The following is a 23,444-nucleotide window of genomic DNA, read 5'->3' as shown; positions in this document are numbered from 1 at the left end:
AATTTTTAAACAAGAATTTTTTTAATCAATTTTTCCTATTATTTTTTTGCTTGAAATTTTTCCTATGATTAATGTATCGGGCTAGAGCAATCCACGTAAACGTCGGGGTGGGCGAAAATAAAAAAGAAAAGAAAACGTCACAGGGGCTCCAGCATCCGTGTTTTGCCACTGGTTTTGGGTGTTAATTACGGTTTTGGCACCATTTGCTACCGACACAGCCATGACGTGGAAATCATCCTCTCTGGTCCCTCGTGGGGTCGGCCGGGGCCCCATACTTAGCTCACCTGACTGCGACAGTTGCTAGTTACCGTATTTAGAATTAATTAAATCAAATATTGTGTTATTCAATCAATTCAATACATAATTAGTAATTATTAAAATACTGTAACAATACTAGCTTGGAATCTTTTATAAAATCAGACATAGTTTTCATGAGTGCAAGGAATTTGAAATTAAATTATATAAATATTTTAAATTTAAATTGTTATAGCTTCTATTATTTAATTTATTATTTTGATTATTGTTTGGATTTTTTCCTGTTTGATTAGGACGAGTCTGCTTATATGTCGTGATTAGAAAAATGATATTTTGTATTTGCAAAATTTTTTGGACCTTTTAAGTAAATGGGTAAATTAATTTCAAAATAAAAAAAGAACGTAGGATAATAGTAGTGCATAAGGGCGATGCTATAAAGGTCATATAAACTAAGCTACTATAATGTTACCATCAACAAAGAAACAGACCATTTGGATTATTCATATTATATTTAGATATTCTAATTTCTTTGTATTTTTAATTCAAAAATAAAAATTTTTAACAAGGAAAAAGAGAATCATTGATTGTGTAGTAAATCAAATATTAAAAAAAAATTAATAACAGCTCAATATCGTGCTAAAGCTGCTATTTCCTAACAAGGGAAGATTTATGTTGAGTTTGTGTGGGTGTTAAGCAAAAATGATTGGTTTATTAAATGATAGAGGAGTAATTTTATTGATGGTTATTAATAAAATTTCAATTAATAACTGATCAAAATAAGGGAGGAAAACAGTACTATTGAACAAGTACTGTTATAAATAGGTTTGTTGACCGGTTTTGATCAGAGTTCTTGATTTGTTTGGTATGGCATGGATCACAATTTGATCTTTTAATTCAATGTTTGGGGAAAATCAGTCAATAATCAATAGGTATTACTAATTCATGTCTACCAAAATAATAGTACTATTTTCATTCGAGTTATGTATTAGACAATTATAAATATAGCATTCATTTAAATTGCTTTCTCTTATAAATTGTATTTATTAAATAATGACAAATTTCATCATTATTTTTCTCACCAAACATCAAGATTGTCCTTATTATTTTTGTGATTGAAAAGCAAATTAATTTTTGAAATTAAGGCATATGAATGAAAGGTTATAGATGTAATCCCACTTATAATTTTAAGCTATTAGTGTATGTCCCTTCATATAAAAAATACATTTATATATTACTTTGTAAGAGAATTAATATTTTGCTAATTAGATGTGTGTGGGGGGTATATATAAGATATATTTGTTCTAAAACATAGCAATTAATTGACTGTATTTGATTCTAAACTTTTATAGTTAGGTAGAGTTTGGCACTGCAGTGACTGGTTTTAATCAGAAAAGGAGACACAATAATGTTGGTGAAAGTCAATTTTAGATCAAGTTTACTAAAATATTATAAATTCATGATACATGCTAAATCAATACACTACCTGGTCTTTAATATAAGAACTAATTTGACATTTAATGTATTAAATATAAGATTTTGATTCATTTTGTTTTTTATATTTATTCATTTTTTAAAAAAATAGTCTTTACAGTATTTGCACATATTAAATGTTTCATCAAATAGTATTTCTAGCTAATATACATAATTAATAAGAATATTTTAGGAAAGACAATACTTATTTATTATAAATAATTAACCTAACTAATTCTTTTAATGTACCCAAATTAGTCAACTAACTCTTATATTAAAAATGGGAGGTAGTGTAACATATGAAATTGTAGGGGCATGTTTAAATTTGAAGAAAATGAACGTGGTTTATAGAAATACTAATTTGATCATTTGATGATAGATTTATACTACTTTCAGTCATTGAGGTAAAAGCCAGGGAATTAATTTATAAAAATTAAAAAAATTAGTTAAATTATTTATTTATAATAATTAATATTAATATATCATAACTAGAAAGAATGTAGTCTCATTAAAAAAATCAAATTATCACTAGGACTATAGAGAGTTAGAAAACTTGCAATTCCTCCCACTGCTTCGAAAGTCAACCTAAATACCTAATCGATCAAATCTACTCATTGTTAGGTATAATTTAGATAATAAGATTGATTCAGAACTTGATAAATCTATTTAGCCAACAGATGCTTAATTATTACTCCTCCGATTCCTAATATAAGATCTATTTAACTAGTTTGATTAGATTAAGAAAGTTAGGTAAGTTAGTTAATTATAAGAAATATGACATTTTTTTTTAAAACATCCATAATCATTTTTTTAATATTTTCCCTCCCTCACTCACTTGATTATGGTGGGAGAAATATCTGTAGCGGTAATTTAGAAAAATTGATAAATATGAGAAGTATGTCTTATATTTAGAACTAAAATTAACTTAACAGTTAAGTTCTATATAAAGACGAAGAGTACTCAAATAAAATAAGTGTTCTTGAATTTGACCTAGCTCCTGCGCAACTAATTAGACCAATCAGTGCGAAGATAAAAGTGTCTTCTACTCACATTCCTTCTACCCAAGTGATTCTTTTTCATATTAAAAAGCTCTATTCTTATTGATAAGTGACGCTAATAATTCATAAAATTTTTAAAGTTATTTTTTATTTTTGTCTTGAACATATTTTTTTTTAAAACAATGTACCCTCCAGTTCTGAATATAAAACCTATTTCGTAGTATAAATCATACTGTAAAATGAGTCTTATATTTATTATTGGAGGAGTATAAAGCATATAAAAATTAACTTTGATAATGGAGACGAATCAATCTTGGTTCATCACTTACAATCATATGGGTCCATTAAAAGAACTAATTAACTACTGTAATTTGGGTGGGGGGACTTCTTCCATCGAAACCAATTATTTAATTTAGATTAGATACCATGTAAATAAATAAAAATCAATGCAATAAAAGCAGCAGAAAGTTTATTGCTAATAAAGTGATTGCAAGTCTTCTTTATTTTGGTTCCGTTTATTTTATTTCTGTCAATAAAAGGTTGTTGTTTAGAATATGTATGAAGAAGAAAGCACTTATGATTCAGCCCATCATTGAGCAGTGTGTTGAAAGAGGACATCGTGCTTTGAAAAATTTTTCAAAAAGCAAGTGCGTAGGAGTCTAAAAGAGGAATGTAATTGAGAGCCGAAGTTGAAAGCTAGCTTTATAAAAATAGTTATTCAGGTTGTGGGGGTTAAAATATTAATTTAAGTCAGCTATAATTTTGGAAAGACAGATTATTATTTTTTTAATAAAAATATACGCTTATTCATTTAATTCTATACAATATTTTAATTTGATCTCTTAATTTTAAAAACTATATAACAAAAAATAAAAATTAATTTCATATTATAGCAATATAATTTCTATTCTATTTCTATTTATTTTTTTAAGAAAATAGAGATTCAAAATCTACTTATTCAAAAAAAGAAAAATAGCAAACATATTAGAATTCCAAATTTTAATAAAAGGATTTTTATATGTAAGTTTCTCATAGAATCCAAATATAAGAAAGATTACCATATATAACATAAAATTTCTTTGCCATATTCTTAATTTTTTAACTATAAATAAATTGTTAGTTTTAAATGATAACTTTTTTTTTAAAAAAACAAGTATAGTTGTTTTGAAAAGTAAATTTAATATATTACTCGTATTTGAGAATATTTTATTAATATTTAAGATCTTAATATCATTATTTTTTTTGTTATTGATTTTAAAACTAAATGACTTAAAATAGAATTTTTAAAGTTAAGGAACAAAACCGAAACATTAAATAAATTTAAAAAATTAAAAGTACATTTTTGTCCTTTTGTCTTATATGGCTAACTGATTGGGTCTGATTTGATTATTGTCTGATTTAATTAGAGATAAATTTTCTAAAGATGTCGTCTCTATTTACACAGAATCAACTTAAAACCTTGTGTTTAAACAATAAAAATCCCTTCTATCAGAATCAATACTTATCCATACACATTATGACTGTTTAAATGGCCAAAAAAATTGCTGAGTATGACTTCTATGCCCCAAAAAATTGCGAGAATCAATTTGTGTGCACATGGTGGAACTTATTTGGTCGTTGCTTTGGTGCTCCTGTTGGGGAAAGTAGAACATGTCATGTCTAAAGTGGGCCTACTACTATTACATGATTACACTGTTTTGTCAGCCCATATAGTTTTTGTTTCCCTCCCTTTCCCTTTTGTTCTTTTGGACTGGGTACTCCTTGTTCTTTGCGTTCCTTTTAAGCCCTGTTTGGTTAACTGCCCAGACCATCCAAACCATGATGTGGGCACAAAAATTACGAAACACCGGGAAAAACGTAGAAACCATAATTTTCGACTAAAATCATGGGTCAGAATAAGTAAATTCATTCTACTTCTTGAAAGGTGTTTGGAAGCATCTAAAAGTACTTTTTAGAAATACTTTTTTATAAAATGAGACAAACTCCTTCATATATTTACATTGTATACCATAAAAACACTTTTAAAACTACAGTTTAGTTTCTACCCAAACAGCCCTTAGATCAAATTGAAGAGTATGATTGTGCCTGTCAGAATAGATCTCAATGATAATATGACTTTAACACCCATCAATTATTTTTTTATAAACATATTTAATTATATATTTTATAATATATAATTATATATACACATATTAATTAATTATTAATTACATTATATTATATATTATTAATCATGTTGGTAAAAAAATATATTATTAATAATTTTATTTCTTCAAATTAAAATATATTATAAAATCTATCGTTTATGTAATTATCATATTAACTTATGTCTTTTTTAGTAATTTGCATATATAAAAAGTGCTTCTGATAATAACTATCCAAACACTCTCACTTTATCAGAATTACGTTTTTACAAAAATCTATTTTTCTAGGAATCTATTCTCTAGAAATTATTTTTTAAACCATGATTTGATTTCATCCAAACACTTCCTTAATAATAATTTTCAACTGAGGTTTTTAATATAAGAGCAATATAATTAATTTAGAAAGATTAAAAAATTTAAGTGTGTTAAAATTTCTAATTATGTGTACTGAAACTATCTTTTAGTGAAATTTTTTTTACAATTAATAGCGATATTTTAAAAAAAATTATAAATTTAGAAAATAAAGTGGATTGAGATCTTATACTTGGAATCAAATTCAATATCCAATTAGCTCTTATATTAAAAATATATTTTTGGGTCTGTTTATGAGACAAATGATATTTAAATATAACTATCATTTGTCTATTGCAAGGAAAGTACAAAAAATTAGACGGATTAGTAATCTAACTGTGATTAAATTAATTATAATTGAAAATATAATTATAACAAAATAAAATTATCAAAATACAAATTTAACAAAGTGTTACTTATTTTAACTCACAATCGATAAATAGAATAAAAATGAAAGAATAGAAAAAAGCTACGCCTCGATTTTTTCCTAGACCAGAGACCCCTTTCTCTTGATTTGATAAGAAAAACAAAAATATATAAATTTAAATACATAGATTATTTAGTTTTATTTTTTTTTATACTTTTTATTTTTACATTTCATGTTGAATGAATCTGTTAAATTAATATTTTAAAAAATTAATAGGTAATTATAATATTGATTTTGATTGATGGAACACAGGGAGGGTGAATTTTCCATCATTTTATTTTCGTTCAACTTACGATCAAACAAGTCGTGGGCTTCGTTAAATCTGGGCTTCAATGGATATGTACCTGAGTATTGATCCAGCAGTGGAGTTTCTAAATCCAAGTGCCGAATTGGGAGAACGTTTGAATGACGATTTAGAGCTCGCTTCGCCACCTGATCTATGCGTCAACTATTTTCTGCATCTTCAGTTTCAGCCTTTCAGGTATGTTCTGTCTTTCCTCCTGTAGAACTGCAGAAACTTCTGCTAATTATCTTCATTTTAGATTGTGATTGCTTGATATGTAACTGGTTTACTGCTTATTTCCAACATGGCTATTGTTTTGGTCATGCTTTTCTGGAAATTTGGTCGGAGATGTTTGGAGCTCTGTACTGAATGAGTTTCAAGATTAGGAAATTTCATTTTTGGGGTGATTTCTTATTCTTCCTGATTTACTTGCTTGTTCATCGTATTTGATTTTTTTTACAGTGTAGTTTGAAGTGCAGAAGCGGTACCTTGAGCCAAAAAAAGGCAAAAGTTTGGAGATTCGGCATTGCGTTTGTGAATGATTCTAACGCAGTTATAGTGATCATCTTAAGATTTTATTTTGAATGGAAGGGGAGGGTGGGACAGAGAGAAGTTAGAACGATAAGCATTTGCCTTGTTGCGGATCCTAAAATTTAACACTGGACTTACTGAGCTCATACTTGAATTATTTCGATGTGGGAAAAAGGTCAGCAGTGACTGTATTAATCACTGCTAATTGAATATTATATATGATGTGTAATTGTTTATCTTGAAAGGTAGTTTCAAGACAAAACAACTATTACGCCTTCTATAAAAGTTAGGAATTACAATGTTTGTCTCGGGATAATGTCAATACAGGCTACAGAATTAAAGTTGGAACGTGCGTTCTGTGTTTTGCTGTCAAGACTTACACATTGAGCTTATTCCATGGTTTGAAGAAGATCCTGCTTGTTTAGCAAAGGGGAAAACTTTGGTTATAATTGAAATGTAAGAACATAAGAAAGAGCATCAGTTTTTTTTTTTTCCTTTTTTCTTTTTGTATGCAAGAGGAGAAAGAAGCACGGAAATTTACTCTTACCTCAGAATTACTTTTTTCTCTTGCATCAAATTTGATTTCAGTTGTTTTACTATGTAATCTGTTGGGTTCTGGTGGGTGGGGACAATGGTGCTGGAGTGCATGTTAGATATGGGTGTCAAAACCAATTGGGTTGACATATGATGTATAAACGATGAAAATATGGACTTAAGTTTGGGGTATTATAAACTAGTGAAGGAAAGGATAAGATAACTATAAAATATTGTGGTTTCGTACCTTGAACCCATTTTCTGTGAAGGGGACTGTAAGGCCACAAACATTGACACTAGAACTTCATGTCATGTGCAAATTATTACGCTTTGTGGACCTAGAAACAAACAGGTGCCGAATGTTTTAAAACATCATATTAGATGTTAATTTTCCTATCTGTGTTCTATTTCATATTATATTGCTATTTCTTTGGAATCCTTGAACTTCCCAGTAAGCGAGTTGATGCTTGCAGCTTAAATATTTTAGGACTATAAAGGGTCTCTGCTCTCTTTTGCTTAACTTTAAATACAATTAGGTAATAGTATCTATATATTAGTTCAATCATAGTCCTTCATCTGGTGGGTTCCGTTTCCAAGTCTTCAAGTTTTCTGGCGCCAGTTGTGTTTTGTCAGTCTTTTTTTGACTTGTGACTGGTAAAATTTTATTGTACTCATTTATTGTGTGCATTTACTGTTGTCAATACTTAGGTGTGCACTAATCTAAAGCTATGATGTGATGGCCGTCTGTATTTGGTGCTATACACTTCATTAATATTTAGTTGATTTACAGAGATAACCTTCACTCTCAGAGTTTACGAATAGAAGAGGCTCCTTTAGACTGAAAACTTGATCTCTCATGTTTTTGGGGAATCAAATGATTATTTACATAGACACTCAACTGATGATATGACAATTTCACCAAAAAAAGTCATTTCTACTTGATGTATTCTTTCTTTCACGACTTTAAAGAATTGTATCTCTGCCTGCAGCATGTTGAAGCGTGGATACAAATCAAAGACATGGAACGGTCCTCAGAATTGGCGGGTCCCAGTACTACTTGCAGTTCTTATACTGATGCTAGTTGGACTTTTGTTACCATTTCAAGATGAAGTTCAAAAGCCTAATTTATCTGACAAAGTCAAAAAACAAGAGAGGAATAGCCTTGACTCAGTCGTGCAATTGCATCCCACAGTAGAGTTCCGGAATGGAACAGATGTAATATGGCAAATACCTAAATCGCCCAAGGCCGTTCTGTTTTTGGCTCACGGATGCAATGGCAGAGCCATCAACTTTTGGGATCAATCACCTGAGTGCCCTAACTGCATTGGGCTACCTGAAGAACGATTACTTGTACTTAATGGTCTTGCTCGACAGTTTGCTGTTATTACTATTTCTAGCGCCGGAAGATGTTGGACATTGAATGAAGAAGTTTTAATTGTTAAAAAAATTATAAATTGGTGGATTAGTGAAAGGAAACTTGAGAAACTTCCTCTTGTAGCTTTGGGTGCTTCGTCTGGTGGGTATTTTGTATCTGTACTTGCTAACATTATGAACTTTAGTAGCATTGTGCTCATGATTGCCGAAGGAACATTTGGGCAAATCAGGATCAAACAGGACTATCCGCCTACTCTCTTTGTGCACATGCCTAAAGATCTCTACAGGCAGCAGAAAATAGATGAATATGTGGAAGTTCTTAAAGATAATGGGGTTGACGTTGATGTTATCGAATGCACGGAGTTCCCCTTAGCACCAAACACTTTAGCTGATAGAATTCCTGGTCTTGATCAAACCGTTTCTGCAAGGCTGTTTGAGGTCTTTCAGGAAAAGGGATTTATTGATGATAAAGGGTATATGAAGAAAGATGGGCGGGCATTGAATTGGAAAAGGGCTCTTCAGGAGAAGAAAAGTTTCTCACTTGATGAGCATCTATTCCCACACATCCAAGAGGAGCTAAACCTTGCATTTGCTTACCATGAGATGACTAGTGTTCATTCTGACAAGATTTTTAAGTGGTTTGAATCTCACATTAGCTGATGGTGATGGGACCTTACTCAGGTTTTTTCTTTTTCGTTGTTGTAATATAAATAATTATGGGTATGTTTGGATTGGCGTTGGGTAAAACTGACTTATAGTTCAACTGACTTTTGTAACTGAAGTTAAAGTAAAAGTCAGTCAGAATATGTTTGGATAGGTGCTTTTGAAAAGACAGTTAAAAAAGTTGAAAGTTGTTTAGATGATGAATAAAAAAGTTAGTTTAGTTGTAAAATGACTAAAAAGGGCATGAACTTTATTAAATAGTAGTTTTTGAAATTTTATGTTTTTAATGTGATAATAGATTAAAAAAACATATAAAATTATTATGATAATTTAGCTGGCATTTCCTTAATAATAGAGTCTATTACCTCAATAAAATTTCAATAATACAGCTCATCTTATTTAAATATTAGCTGACATTTACTTAATATAGTCTATTATCTCAGTAAAATTTTAATAGCTGGCATTTGCTTAATCCAGTATGTTATCTCAGCAAAAATTTAATAACACAGTTCATCTCATTTTAATCCTAGCTGGCATTTGCTTAATCTATTCCATTACCTCAATAAAGCTTCAATTATACAGCTCACGTCATCGTAATTTTAACTGGCATTTACTGATTTATTTTATTATCTCAGTAAAATTTTAATAATACAGCTCATATCACTTTAATTTTAGTTGGCATTAACCCTTATTCTAGTAAACTCTCCCGGTTTCTTTAGCCCAGGCGTCCCTTCATGTTCTCCTCCTGATTTGCAAACCGGAGCTCCTCTTGGGTTTGCATGCTTTCATCCTTTGTTCATTTCTACACGAACCAGACGTCGAGAGAAAGAGAAGTCGAGCTCAAACCAACGTCGGTGTTCATTTTCTACACAAATCAGACGTCGAGAGAGAAACGAAGTCAAGACCAAACTAAAGTCGGCCGTCGGTTTTGCCGTCCATTGCCAGCAGATTGGAGAGAAGGAGGGAGGGAGAGCAGTCGGTGACGGTGGAGAAGCTCTACGGAGGGAGTGACTAGTGAATGGATTCGGGAGAGAGAAAATGTAGGGAGGGTTAAAACTGGTAGGTGATATTAATAATGCCCCATAACGGTAGACTTCAGTTTCAGATGCTCCAGAAGTAGCTCTTCTCAGCGTTGCCAACGTTCACCGTTTGCCGTAGAAGTCGGTTGGAGAAGATATTCTAGCCAAACAATCATTTTTCTTCATTTCAGTTGCAAACGTTGGTTTCACAATTTCCTAGGCTCTTTCAGCGTTCCAAACGGCAATCCAAACATAGCCTATATAGCCTCTGGTAAATAAGTCTTGCTCTCGTTTTTGTATCATCCAGTGGTTCACATGTAAAGACTTCTATTATGGGTCCTTCTGGTCATACAGAAAAAAATACAGATATTATGACAGCTCAAAGTATTTAGTTTTCATGTGCAATTTATAGTATCTGGTACAGGTATTGAACATGTATTGGCAGTGTGACTCGCTATAGCTAAATTGTTCATATTAACGCGGCACCAACATCACCTAGAGACCCCGGCCAAAGAAGATGACGTCTGACAGTCTGATGTTATAATGAACCCATAAACCACACTCAACTTTACATAAATGAAAAAGGATTTCCTTTCAGGAAAAAGCTGAAGAAAGCCTTAAGTATAGGAGCATACCTATATTTATGGGCTTCAGCTGCTGCTGCTAATTCCACTTTAAAAGGACATTAACTTGACCTCCTATAACCGTAAAGCCCAATTTTCCTCCACAATCATGGTTTCCTTTGTTCTATTTCATGGTGTTACTTAGGATATTGGCTAATATGTTTTGCGTCTTTGTGCGCGTACCAAACCTAAGACAATGTCGGGTCCAAAAAAAAGAAGAAGAAAGAAAACCTAAGAAAATGACATGTCTGATTGTCTGATGCTATAATGACCCCATAAATCATAATCAGCTGTACGTAACTGAAAAGGGATTTGCCTTCAGGAAAAACGAGAAGAAAGTTACAAGGTTGCCTATATTTAGAGTTCGGCTGCTACTAACTGCATTTAAAAAGGACACTAACTAAATCTCCTATAATTGTAACTCGCCCATTTCCCCTCCAATGCATGTTCTATAATGCATGTTCTATATCTTAGGGTTCCCTAGGATGTTGACTAATGTTTTTGGTCTGTGTTCCTAGTTACATGTAGACTACCAATTAGTGCCCTTACCTTTGACTAAGGAGACGACAAAAACATAACTTTGAACAGGGTGGGGTGTAGGCCGTGACTTTGTCTCTCTCCAAAACCCAGCTGCCTTGCTGTCCCTTTAAATGGAATCCGTGCACTGGATACCGTACGTACAACTAATTACCACCTGTGTGGCTCCTTTTGGATTATTGTTTCTGGATATAGGATTCATTTTAGATTGGGAGATGACAATTAAGGAGACCCATCACAGAATTTTGAATACTTGTCAAATCCTCATTAACCGTTTAATTCAAAGTTTTAAATACTAATTATGTAAGATTTTTCAAAACCAGTGCAATGTTCAACGTTGGAAAAAAAAAAAAAAGTCTCCCACTTGCCCGTTGACTCTTAAAATAGGGTAAAATTGAAACCAATTTTTTTTTAAAAATATTCCGTAATTTTCTTTAGGGTTTGATAATTTCTCCAAGGATACTTCTAATTAAGGCAAAATTGCATTTTAACTCATGTGACGTTATAGCTCATTTTTGAATTTCAGGTACAATGAAATTTACGTTCGATTGATGATATCTCATATTCTAATACTTAAGCCTATATGAAACCTCACAAGACCTTCTAAACCGAACAAAGATTCTAGACTCTAGAGTATCAAATTAAACTAAAAGTTAATGAACTTTATTCAAAACTGATAAACACCAAAGAAGCTAACAATGTTATAAATGTAGCTAACAATGTTATAAATGGGATACTGACAAAATATCCTTGTCAAAGTAACACTGAAGAATAAAAAACAACACACACTCTAGCTGATAAATTAAAGTCTTACATTTAATATAGCACTCTCATTTCATTTAACAGAGACACACAAAAACCAAATATTGCTGCAGATAAGATCAGATCAGTCATGAGGCTTCATTCTTCTCCTCATTGGCCATTTTGAAGAGATGAGCCTGTGTTGCAGCAGCCTTGTTGGAGCCAATGGAAGCCACAAATCTGTCTCTGACTTGCTTGGTGGTGTAAGGGAACTTGTTGTTGACAAGAGAGTTGAGGAATGAAGCTGTGCCTTCTCTGTAGAGAGCTCCAAGCCCATCAGTTCTTGTGTTTGAAAGTGCCTCAGGCAAGCTCATCCCTGCACCACTGAACCCTGGAACACTGCCTCCTGAGGCTCCAAATGCGCTCCCTAGCGTTCCCCACCAACCAAGCAATCCCCAGATGATTCCTGGGTGGTTTCTCCAGTAGCTGCACATTAAACCAGTAAATACACTTGCATAAGATCTATATTGGTCAACGGCTAGTTATAGCTGCGACAGAATCCGACATGTTTCGGTGTACCCGATGTTGACATGTTTCTGTGTGCATGTGCGTTTAAATTGTATAAAACGGAAAAATTCTATACTGGATACGATATAATGTCGTAGTAATTAATACTTCGGATATGATTATTTTCAAAATTTGAAAATAAGAACACAAGGGTTTGTGACGAATTAACAATGAACATATTATATATAATATAAAATGAGTTTGTAGTTTTCAGTTTAAACTATGACTGCCCAAACTTTCTAGTACATTTTAAAATATTTTTAAATATGCAATAAATAAACAAATAAAATAAAGACCAGCGTACGTTCTATATATATAACAAAAAATCTATTAGGCCTAATGATATCTAGCTGCGTATACAATATATTTTCCCCTTACATATCTGAGTCATTATATACTCTTGCTTCTTATTTCTTACGTGAAATGTAATGTTATCTTTCTGCAGTTAGCAAATGAAAAGATTTATACCTGCAAGTACCAGTGAAGGGAGAGGGAGAAGGAAGGTAAGGGGGTGATGAAGGGACAGTGGGGGTGCCTGGGTCGGTTGGGGTGGCCGGCGGGCTGCCACCTCCAGAAGAAGGCGGCGAGTTATAGTAAACCACCACCACCTGACGGAGGGTTTGATGGGGTAGACGGTGTTGACGGCGTTGGAGACGGGTCATGGTGTGGGGCGAGCCACAGTTCCTGCCCGAGGGCGTTGATGGTGTTGGATTATAACTTCCACCACCGCCATGTGAGGTGTTCCATGCGAAGGTGGTGATGAGCTTCCATGGCCACCGCCGAGCCATGAGATGGAGGACTCCCATATGATGAGCCTGCAAAAACCAAAAAAAAGGAAGTTCTCAAAACAGTTTCTATTTAAGCATTTGATTATTCAAATCTACTTGTCATGCATAGCCATGAACCGTATCAGAAGAAAGAAAACAAAAAGCGGTATCTTTCAGGTTCAGAAGGCTGCAGAGAAAGATTGAGAGACCTGAAGGAGGAGATCCTGTACGTGGGTCTGGTGGAGAGAAGAAAAAGTTTTTCTGATCTTCAATGGTGGTGGTAGAGGAGATGACAGGGATTACAAGATTGTGGGAGATCAATGCAGTGATGAGTGTGGATATGAATATAAGCAGCTGGACTGCTTCTTCTGAACTTCTCCATGTCTGAGTCTTGTTGGGACAAAACACAGTGAAGAAGAAGAAAGAAGGAGGATTTAGGGTTTGAAGTGTGGATTGGAGAAGGGTGTGAAGAAGGAATATAAGAGGATGGTTCACACGGAGTGAAGTTAATTTTTACAGGTGGAGAAGTGTATGGTTAGTTGATGTTCTGCAGGCTGCATTTACTCATACTGTATATTACTGTTCACTTCTTCTCTTCTTCTCCAATAATGCTTTTTTTTTTAAAAAAAAAAAAGGGGAAAAGAAAACACTGAAGGAGCTTAAAGTTGCAGCCTTGCAGGATTTGCCTCCTGTTGGCTATTGGTCAGTTTCATTACAGGTAATGAATACTTGCTCCCATTCAATTTACAAAATATTTAAATCTTACTTTTTTAAACAAAGTATAAATTTTCGAATATGTCATTCATTTATCACTAACTCCAAATTAACTCAAACACTTAATGAGGGTGTTTTTGAAACAAAGTCGTTATGAATCATTTTTTTTATATTCATATATATTACTTCTGCTTCTAAATATAAAATTTAGTTTTTAGTGCAATTTGCACTACAAACTAGATTTTATCTTTAGAATTAAGAATATAGTATCAGGAAAAATCAAATCACCTAAAAAAGTTTGATAAACTAGAAGGGAGATAATAGATCATCAAACCAATAATACACATAAAAATAATTCATTTGTAATATATGATCAATTGCTTGTCACATAAATTTAAAAGGAAAGATATTCGGAAGATTTATTTGGTAAAGATTTTGCTAATAACTTGTGAAATTAAATATTACTGTTGATGTGAGAGACTTATCAATAAACGATATGTAAGTATGCATTGGCTTTTATAAGTTTTTATAACTCAACTCATCTAAAATTTGTATATTATTAAAAAGGAAGATACAATTTTCAGAAGAAAAATTATATGAAAGAATCAAGTTATATAGCTTACAAAGTTTAGGCTAGATCTTAAAATTCAAGAATTGAATTTAATACCAAGTTTCATATGTTTTAAAAAGGTTAACTCTAACGTATTTATTATTAATTTTATTAAAACTTTCCATTCATTTTTTTATTGAAAAATTAACAGTAAATTTCATAAAATCTATAAATACTTTTATTATTTAGAGCTAATTATAAATTTAAATTAAGATCCTTTATTTGTCATCTTTTTTTCAAAAAATAAGCATGTTAATGTAATTTCCCCAACTTTTAGTGGGACTATATTTGTTTGAGGTTAGTTTAATTAGTTTACCAGTATTTAATAAATTGAATTAATTTTTTTTGTTAGAGAGTATTATTGTTAAGCTGAATCAATTAATGTGCATATCAAAATATGTCAGTGTCCCATGTGCCCCACACACAGACACGCTCATACTGTGCAACTGGATTCAGTAGTTTAGGACCTTATGGCAGTTGGCAAAATTTACATTATTCTCTTTCTTCTTCAATGAAATTAGGAAATCCCACGTGACAACAATATCAAACACTTGACATGAAATATGTGCAATAACCATGATCGCTTTGAATGATAAGCACACATTGTCTCATATATGATGTGGATTTGGATTTTACTTTCGAATCAAGAATTTCGTTAGTAGATGCTCGATACAAGTATTTTTGTTCATGTTAGTTGAATTAGTTATTTAGGTGAGGCCAATTTTCCATATTTTTGGTGGTAATTTTTTACTACCTTCGGTTTTTAATATAAGAGCTAATTTAACATTCAATTTGATTCTATATATAAAATTTCAATCCACTTTATTTTTCATATTTATCATTTTTTTCAAAATAGCTATTGTAGTGGTTACATATGGTAAATGTTCAATCAAATAATAGTTCTAATTAATACATGTAATTAGCAAGGGTATTTTAAAAAGAGAACACCTAATAAATATAAATAACTAACTCAACAAATTTTCTTAATTTATTCAAATTAATCAATTAACTCTTATATTAAGAATTAGAAGTCGTATTTAAGAAGTACTCCCTTGGTCTCTTATTATAATATCTATTTAATTATATTATGTGGTTTAAAAAACTGTTAAAATTAGTTAAAAAATGATAAATATGTTGAAAATATACTCTTTTTTCCCCCCAAATATTCCTTATTTATAAGTGGGAAGGTGTGAGTGACAAAAAAAAAAGAGAGAGAAGAGAATGCATGGGAAAAAGTTAATGAGAGAGCATATATTAATTAAGGGTAAAATGAGTAAAAATGTATTTATTATTTAGACAAACCTTTAAAAAAAAAACTTATAAAAATGAATAAACTAATTCAAAAAATTAGATCTTAGAATAAAAACTGATGGAATAAGTACTAATGGTTTGACATTATAAATAAGATTCAACCTGCAACTTCTCACCCACAAAAAATTTCATGCTACCGTGCTATAAAATTATTACCTAGGTGAGGCTTATCTTGATCACAGTAAACTTTTCAAATGCAGTTCGCAAACTCTTCTCAAATACAGGTCACATGATTTTTTTAAATGTTAGAAAAAGTTTGAAAATGTTATATGTATAGCTGGTCAAAAAAAAAATGTTATATGTATATAAAAATAAAGATTGGGTGAAAAATTGATAGTTTAGGGTTATTTACTCAGGTTTAGAAATTTAGGGCAGTTTATTATTAAGTTTTAAATGTCAAGGTTATTATATATATAATTCCAAATTCAAAGAAGTTTTATGTAATTTTTTTTCATTTAACGTAAAATAAAAACGTGACGCTGCCAAAATTTTTGGAGACTGATATAAATAACGATGGAAACAATCAATAACTAATAACGATTTACTTAATTGGGAGAGTACCCATCAAAAAGGTTGAGTTCAAATTCTTTTTGATTATTCATTAATAGTAGGTTTCATTAAATGTGGTGGGTCTTGCCTTCAAATTGAAATGACCGGTCTACTTTTAATTCTTTTTGGGGGGTGGTTAAATTAGTTGGTGTCCATTATTTTGACTTAATTTCTGTTTAAAATTATATGTAGATTATAGATGTGTCATGTGTTGGTGATGAAGGAAAAGTGATAATAAGTTTAATTCTTGAAAAAAAGAGAGTCAAATTAATTATAAAAGTTGTGAATAAGACTATTAAAACTAGTGTATAAGTAGTTGTAAATTTCATGGAGAGCCAACCACTTCAAAAAGTAGTCCCTATGAGGTTGTCATTTAATAATTCTTCAGGATTTGGATTTTTTTGTTCATAAAGTACTACCTTCAATCTTTAATATAAAAACTAATTAATTAATTTGAGTAAATTAAGAAAACTAATTAAGTAAATTATTTGTAATAAATAGATGTTATCTTTTTAAAAATATCTTTGCTGATCAAGTGTATTTGCTAGAACTACTATTATTATAAGAACTACCTTAAAAAAAATAGATAAATATGAGACACAAAGTAAATTGAAGTCTTATATTTAAGATTAAAATAAAAACTAAACAAGCTCTTACATTAAAGACTGAAAGTAATATCAAAAATATTATTATGCGTCTTTACATTTATCAATTTGTATTGATAATCATGTCCACGTATTTGCTCATTGTTCTATTCATACTTGGGGGAAAAAATACTTGTTCCAGTCCTGATCAGAAGGCAAAATCTTAAAACTTTGTTTGGTTCTAAAAGATAGATAATAGCAACAATACCTTATCCCACTAGGTAAAGTCAACTATATAAATCACACGATATTAGTAAACCCTATCTAAAGCCAAGTCTTTAGATATATTATTAATTGAGAGATCTCGCTCAATAACTTCATGAAGTGTTGTCTTTAGTCTTTCTTTACTCTATTTTAGAGAACTCCATACTGTTTGATCCACTCTTCTCACCGACACGTCCCAAAGCCTTCTTCACACGTGACCAAACCATCTCAATCTGTTTTCTACTATTTCTCATCAATAGCAGTCACTCCAACTTTTTTTTGTATATGTTCATTTCGAATTTTATCTTTTCTTGTATGACTATACATCTGTCTCAGCATTCTCATTACATCAATTGCCATTTTATGTTCATATTGTCCCTTTAAAACCTAACACTCACTACCATACAGCTCCTAAAAGATAGACATGGTAATTATTTTTCTTCCCACTCTCACCCCAGGTTACTTGCAACAAATTGTTAGCATATTTTCAATTCATGGACAATACTCCCTCCAGTCTTATGTATAAACTTTAAATAACCAGTTAAAATTAGTTTAAAATAATAAGTTATAAATGGATTTTTTTTAATTTGTCTTTATTTATTAAAAGAATAAACGGGAGGCAATACATAAAAATAATAATAAAAGAGAAAATATGGAAGTAATATTAATGAGAGAGAAAGTACTAAATACAGTTAAATAAGAGCAAAATAAAAAAAAAAGTAATAAAAGCTCATACAAACTAAAAAACGAAGCTTATATTTTAAATCAGACTCATCTTTAAAAGTGAAACTTATATATATATATATAGGACCAGAAAAAGTACTTTATTGTTATAATTGATTCCAATGAAGGGCAAAATTGAAAAATCACATTTCTTTTTTAAAAGGACATCAGCTACCACTTCTTAACAATGCTGAAATTAGTTTTGACCCAAAAAAAAAGAAAAAGATAATGGTGAAATCAGTTAACTTTTCCCTAAAATTTTACTGAAGGACGTACCCGCTGGGTGTGTTAAAAAGGCCCGAGTCGAAGAAAACTCCAAAATGAAAAGGAATAAAAGAAGAGGAGATGATTAACTCCAAAATGAAAAGGAACAAAAGAAGAGGAGATGAAGTTAAACTTTTTTTTTGGGCTCAAACTTAACTACCTATCCATTTGGCTTTCTATTATCAAAAAGAAGATTCTCCTTTGGTGTGAATCTAATGTCATCAACAATCAACCAAAAGATATTGACAATGATGGATTCCTGCAGTGTAGAGTGGCATTCTGGAAAATTATGCAGAGTTGGTTCCAGTTTTACTGAGGGGGAGGAGGCTCTTCCACACACAGCATTTGGTCAGGCAATAGTTTGTGACAGGGTGGCTCCAAACCTCTTCCACGCCAATGATTTACAAATGAAGTTTCCAGTTTCCTCACCTGTCATCAATCACGCCATCACATAACATATAAAGAAAAAGCTCGGTGCAATTCTTTGGTTTTCGCTGTTGTGTTTTACAATCAATTACAACACAGGAATTTTTTTTTTAATATATAACTTAGCAGTGAACAGAGAAAAACATTACACGTAGCACCTAAATACGAATTGACACCAACATGTAAATTATCTATGCATTAGCAATCAGGGACTTAGCAGCGAATAGAGAAAAACATTACACATAGCACCTAAATACGAATTTACACTAACATGTAAATTATCTATGCATTAGCAATCAGGGATTTGCACCTTCAACTTTATAGGACAAGACCAACCACAGGAACAGCAGAATGTAGCCATAAGCAAGTGAATGCACTGCTGATGCCAAAGTGTGGCCATTATCTCCAGCATGTAGTCTCAATTATTTAAATGGAGACACTTGATAAATGAAATGGAAAGATGCAACTGAAGAACTATAGAGCTATACTTGTACAAACAAACGGTTATTGAAGATTGAGGAAAGGTGAAGAAGTACTGATCATGAAATGACAAAAGATGGATGTGCACTTGTAAATAGCTAATTGATAGTATATGTGTATTTGACTGCGCGCGCGCGCTGTTCATGTATACTGAAATGGTAACATGTGCGTGATTATCCTACGAAAGCAAGCAAATCTAACGCTAACATTGGTAACTATGACAAAGATGAACTTGTAAATAAGGGACATACTGAAAATTTGAACAAGATACCACATACGAAACAGCATATTTCAACAATGAAATACAAAAAATTTCTAAACATCAGGAAGCTGAAACAAAGGAAAGGGGGCAAACGAGCATGTTGCACTTGGTTCACATTGACATACATAAATATCCTTTAATGTGTTTGCCTTTGGCAAATAATTGTAGATATGCATCATTTACAGAGAGCAATAACTTGGGTCGTGCTAATTAAGAACCATTATCAAACTTCACATACGATTTGAAACAAGGTTTCCTTCCCAGTCTACTCGTAGTTTATACTTTTGATATTATTAGTACTCAGTTCCATTAACTGTCTCTTGAAGGAGGCAGAATAGAATTTTTTTCTCAATGGTTTTCTCTCTGTTTTTTCCCTGTTTCCTTCATTCCCATAAAACACTCCATATAGAGTTGTCTCATTTCCCTTTTATTAACAAAATTTTCTTATTCAAAACAAAATTTAAAAGATAATAATAAACAGGGAAAATCGTAATGCTCCAAAGAAAAGCTAAATATCATAACAAGCAAACCTGTCGAACAACAAATGGCTCCGTGGCAAGACTAAGAGGTTCGGTCAAAATAGTAAGAAACCCATTTCGATTGCCATAAACAATGTCAGTGAAGGGCCGATCACCCACCTGCCACAATATACTCATGCTGGGACAAGCATTCTCAAAATATGAAACAAAACTAAGTGACAATGAACTCTTCTAAATTTTTTCTTTACCATGATTAGTTGTGAGGGCTCACAACCAAAATGCTTTTCAATTTCATCAGCTGATCCAGCTGGTTTCTTCACCCCTAAGGCATGCAAATATATAAAGACATCAACACCAACAATACATTATTATTGACAATCCAAATGAATATTTCACGTCTAACGTTTAAAGGTAGGAGACATGTCTCAAAAGAAACACTTACTGTGCCTTATGACTCTAATCCCAATTGCCTCCTCAAGCGCCTTAGCTTTGGAACCATCATGATCATACTCATGAAGTCCTAATTCATCAGACACAAGTAACACAACAAAAGTCCTGTGAGCAACATGCCCGTACCGAAAAATTGCTTCATGCGTAAAAGCAACAATGTCGACACTGATACAGACGGGAAATGGCAGCACTTCAGAAAACAAAATATAAGTGTTTTAGATCCGTAATGGCTTAGAGGTACCAGCAATCCAAGATCCACAGGATGAAATATATAGTGTTTATAAATAATTTAAGTACCATATCTATTCGATAACGAGATTCTTTCTTTGAAGTATAGCTACTTCATAGCTTACAGAATACCATACAGCTCCAATTCTGAACTACCTTCACACTATACTTACCAGCAGAGTTACTGAAGACAGCAATATCAGGACCAAACGCCGATTTACAACGTTCCATCGAAGAAGCAAGGGGAGGCCAAAGTGTCAAAGAGTAAGGAGCAGTAATGGTATTATCCTTATCAAACACGACCCCTTTGAAACCCCTTCTTCGCAGCTCACCCCAATCAATGTACCTCAAGTCCGGAACAGAAACATGAGGCAGTGCTAATTTGGGGTCTTTCACAAACAAAAACGTCGAACAAATGGCCTCCAAGTTTATTCTCTGCCCTAACGCCGCTTTCACATCTGCCCACCACATGTTTGTGAAATGTACCCGCCTTTCCTCGGCGCTGCCGAACCCCTTTTGCTCGTCTTCTTGTGGAAGCTTTTGGTATCTGCGTTCTGGGTGTTGATTATTGGGGTCTTTGTAATCAGTAGAGAGAAGAAAATGAAGAAACAGAGAGTGGCTCTGGCTCTGATTTGAATTGGAATTGACGAAACTCCGGGGATTTCTCAGAGTCAGAGCGCAGAAATCTCTTATTGGGATTTTGCTGTGAGTAGTAGAAAGTGATAGAGTGGTAAGATTTCTCTGGTGATGGGCATTGCTATGAAAATTCAGAGGCTTTTGATGGAGGGAACAACAACTCGGAAGAGAAGCAGCCGCAGGAGCTGCAGGCATTTTTAATTTTATCTTAGACTAGGCGGCTTTATTCCTGCAAATAATGGACTTCCAAATTTCAAGTTAATTTTAGTTAAATTTAGAGCTTGTGCCATCCTTGAAATCTAACATGGTAACGTAATAAGACCTACTTTAATCTATTCCTCGAGAAATGAGAATCCATTATACATTTTATCAAAAGAATCCATTATACATTTTATCAAAAAGAATCCATTATACACGGCAAAATTTCGGTTTTGCTAAAACTGATATACTAAAACTGATCTACATCCCTCGTAAAATGAGCTCAAATTTTGGTCTAATCATAAACCATTCAAGGGAGTTTTTATAAATGCTTTTAACCATGAGGCTAGTTGTTCTATGGACTTAATTTACATTTTTTTAAAAAAAATCTCAATTATCCGATTAATATTTACATAAATTTTATAATTATCTGGTGGGATCCATGCTGGAAGAAAAATTTTAACAGCAAAACTAACTTTTCTTATTTACACAAAAATTAAATACTAATAAACAATAGTTAACATTATATCTTAACTTAAAATCTTAAGAGTCAATTTTATAAGTCATTTCATTTTATTCTATACTATTTACCAAGCTCAATTGTTCTTGACGTGAGAATACTAATGTTTTTTATTTTCTTCAGATGGGAAAATACATGTCCCTTTAACTCACTTGACATAAAACTTGTTTGAAAGGTGTCAGTTTAGAACATCAATGATGGAAATCACATCCAAACCTCTCTTGTCAATACATCTAGCCTCCAGTTGAACTCGCAAGTAATCTTTATATTTGATTCTCTTGAACAATGGCTTTTCCTTCTCTAATAGCTCAGTTGCAGGCCCTATTTCTTTCTCAGGTGCTGGTTCATTCTTCAGTGCAAGACTAAGCCTCTTGTCTCTTTCATTCACCACTACTCTGTGCCACACACTCTTGTACAGCTTGTTACTCACAATCTGCTCAATTTCGAAACACATATCAAACAAGTTTATCAGAACCATCGCAAATAGAAGAAACTGGCTGGTTAAGGTAAGTATATATGATTAATTAAGGAGGGAAAGTTGATGAGTGATCTCAAGTTGATCTCCAATGTTGGCAAGTAAGCAATAAGGCAAAGGAGGATTCACATTAACCCATTTATGATGCTGCTTCACTTGAAGGCCTTTGATTCCATTTTCAATGAAGACAGTTAGTAAGCGATTGTCAGTAAGGTCTGGTTGAGGACATGGAGGGTATAAGTTCACTTGACATTTCTGATGCCCTGAATCAAAAGCTTTGGACTCTATAATGGCCTTGGCTTGTAATCCTAAACTCTGATATTCCTTCCAGCAAAGTCCTTGCCACATTTCTTATTCTCTTGTTGTATTCAAATGCTACCTCCCTGCAAAATAAGAATGAAAAATGTTGTATTTTTTAAAGCCCCATAGTTTTTATCAGGCTTCTATATTTTTCTTTTATTTAGAAGGGTAGATACTAATGGCTTGAGATTACACGCTGCATGATCAAAATTGCGACCTCTCATTTATAAAAGAGTTTTCATGTCATTAGACTATAGGGCTATTGACAACTTTTTACATTATTGAATGAGAGCATATATGTGACTACCTAGATTTAACACTACTTAATTCAAAGTCTTGGAACGTCAAATTTTTGGTCTATTTCTGCTAATATGAGAGGCTTCAATTTCCCCATATATATATAGATATAACTCATTCTTGGATGCTTAAAAAAATAAAAAAAGATAGAGGAAGAGAAAGACGAGAGAAATTGAAATTGCGCGTACTTGAAATGAGGGGGCTTGTGGGGGAAATGGAATTCAGGAAAAGTAGCAAGTTTTAGATAATCTCTCCAGTAATGAACCTTCTCTCCATAAGGAAGGGAACTGGTACCAAACCTAACGGGTGTGATGAGTTCTTTATTGAAAAATTCCATCTTTTCCTCAAGAGGCAAATCGTGAAACTCCAGAGACTTGTTTATCACCTCCT

At 32.3% G+C, this 23,444-nt stretch overlaps 3 protein-coding genes across 6 annotated transcripts; 1 reads left to right on the top strand and 2 right to left on the bottom strand.

Moving 5' to 3' along the window:
• The first annotated feature begins 6,220 nt into the window (after positions 1-6,220).
• LOC114718957 (uncharacterized) lies at positions 6,221-10,476 on the top strand. Of its 2 annotated transcripts, XM_028904410.1 has the most exons (4): positions 6,221-6,634; positions 6,787-6,915; positions 7,983-9,085; positions 10,311-10,476. In XM_028904410.1, exon 3 carries the CDS (start codon positions 7,984-7,986, stop codon positions 9,025-9,027), a length of 1,044 nt encoding a protein of 347 aa, XP_028760243.1. In that variant the 5' UTR covers positions 6,221-6,634; positions 6,787-6,915; position 7,983; the 3' UTR covers positions 9,028-9,085; positions 10,311-10,476. The 2 variants fall into 2 exon arrangements, with proteins under 2 accessions (XP_028760243.1, XP_028760241.1); XM_028904408.1 differs by having other exon boundaries at positions 6,221-6,915; positions 7,983-9,082; positions 10,308-10,476.
• Positions 10,477-11,988: 1,512 nt separating this feature from the next.
• LOC114718977 (protodermal factor 1-like) lies at positions 11,989-15,186 on the bottom strand. The gene is given in 8 exon segments (XM_028904433.1): positions 11,989-12,436; positions 12,986-13,111; positions 13,113-13,186; positions 13,189-13,253; positions 13,256-13,301; positions 13,304-13,332; positions 13,494-13,674; positions 15,076-15,186. Coding segments are annotated over 8 exon segments (969 nt in total). The 3' UTR covers positions 11,989-12,099.
• Positions 15,187-18,276: 3,090 nt separating this feature from the next.
• Positions 18,277-23,431, bottom strand: LOC114718997 (uncharacterized). 3 transcript variants are annotated; one of them, XM_028904450.1, is made up of 8 exons: positions 23,354-23,431; positions 22,587-22,840; positions 22,199-22,415; positions 20,802-21,449; positions 20,393-20,470; positions 20,199-20,272; positions 20,002-20,109; positions 18,277-18,732 (listed from the first exon to the last, which is right to left on the bottom strand). In XM_028904450.1, the coding sequence occupies exons 2-8, from the start codon at positions 22,803-22,805 to the stop codon at positions 18,613-18,615; spliced, it is 1,464 nt and encodes a 487-aa protein (XP_028760283.1). In that variant the 5' UTR covers positions 22,806-22,840; positions 23,354-23,431; the 3' UTR covers positions 18,277-18,612. The 3 variants fall into 3 exon arrangements, 2 of the variants coding, with proteins under 2 accessions (XP_028760283.1, XP_028760284.1); XR_003737875.1 differs by having other exon boundaries at positions 18,652-18,732; positions 19,040-20,109; XM_028904451.1 differs by lacking the exon at positions 23,354-23,431 and having other exon boundaries at positions 22,587-22,889.
• Between the last annotated feature and the right edge of the window lie 13 nt (positions 23,432-23,444).

This window comes from Neltuma alba, unplaced genomic scaffold (assembly GCF_004799145.2).
Source record: "Neltuma alba isolate B1F8T4 unplaced genomic scaffold, ASM479914v2 tig00011881_pilon, whole genome shotgun sequence".
Classification (NCBI taxonomy): Eukaryota; Viridiplantae; Streptophyta; class Magnoliopsida; order Fabales; family Fabaceae; genus Neltuma; species Neltuma alba.
This window is presented reverse-complemented; position numbering and strand designations above follow the sequence as displayed.

What these genes read in the sequence shown, in the direction of transcription:
- LOC114718957 (XM_028904410.1), top strand. Translation starts at nt 7,984, where the DNA reads ATGTTGAAGCGTGGATACAAATCAAAGACATGGAACGGTCCTCAGAAT.
- LOC114718997 (XM_028904450.1), bottom strand. Translation starts at nt 22,805, where the DNA reads ATGTGGCAAGGACTTTGCTGGAAGGAATATCAGAGTTTAGGATTACAA. An exon ending in TGTCTTCAGTAACTCTGCTG is followed by an intron (nt 20,471 to 20,801) that starts GTAAGTATAGTG and finishes CTGATGAATTAG; the next exon opens with GACTTCATGAGTATGATCAT. An exon ending in GATTAGAGTCATAAGGCACA is followed by an intron (nt 20,273 to 20,392) that starts GTAAGTGTTTCT and finishes TGCATGCCTTAG; the next exon opens with GGGTGAAGAAACCAGCTGGA.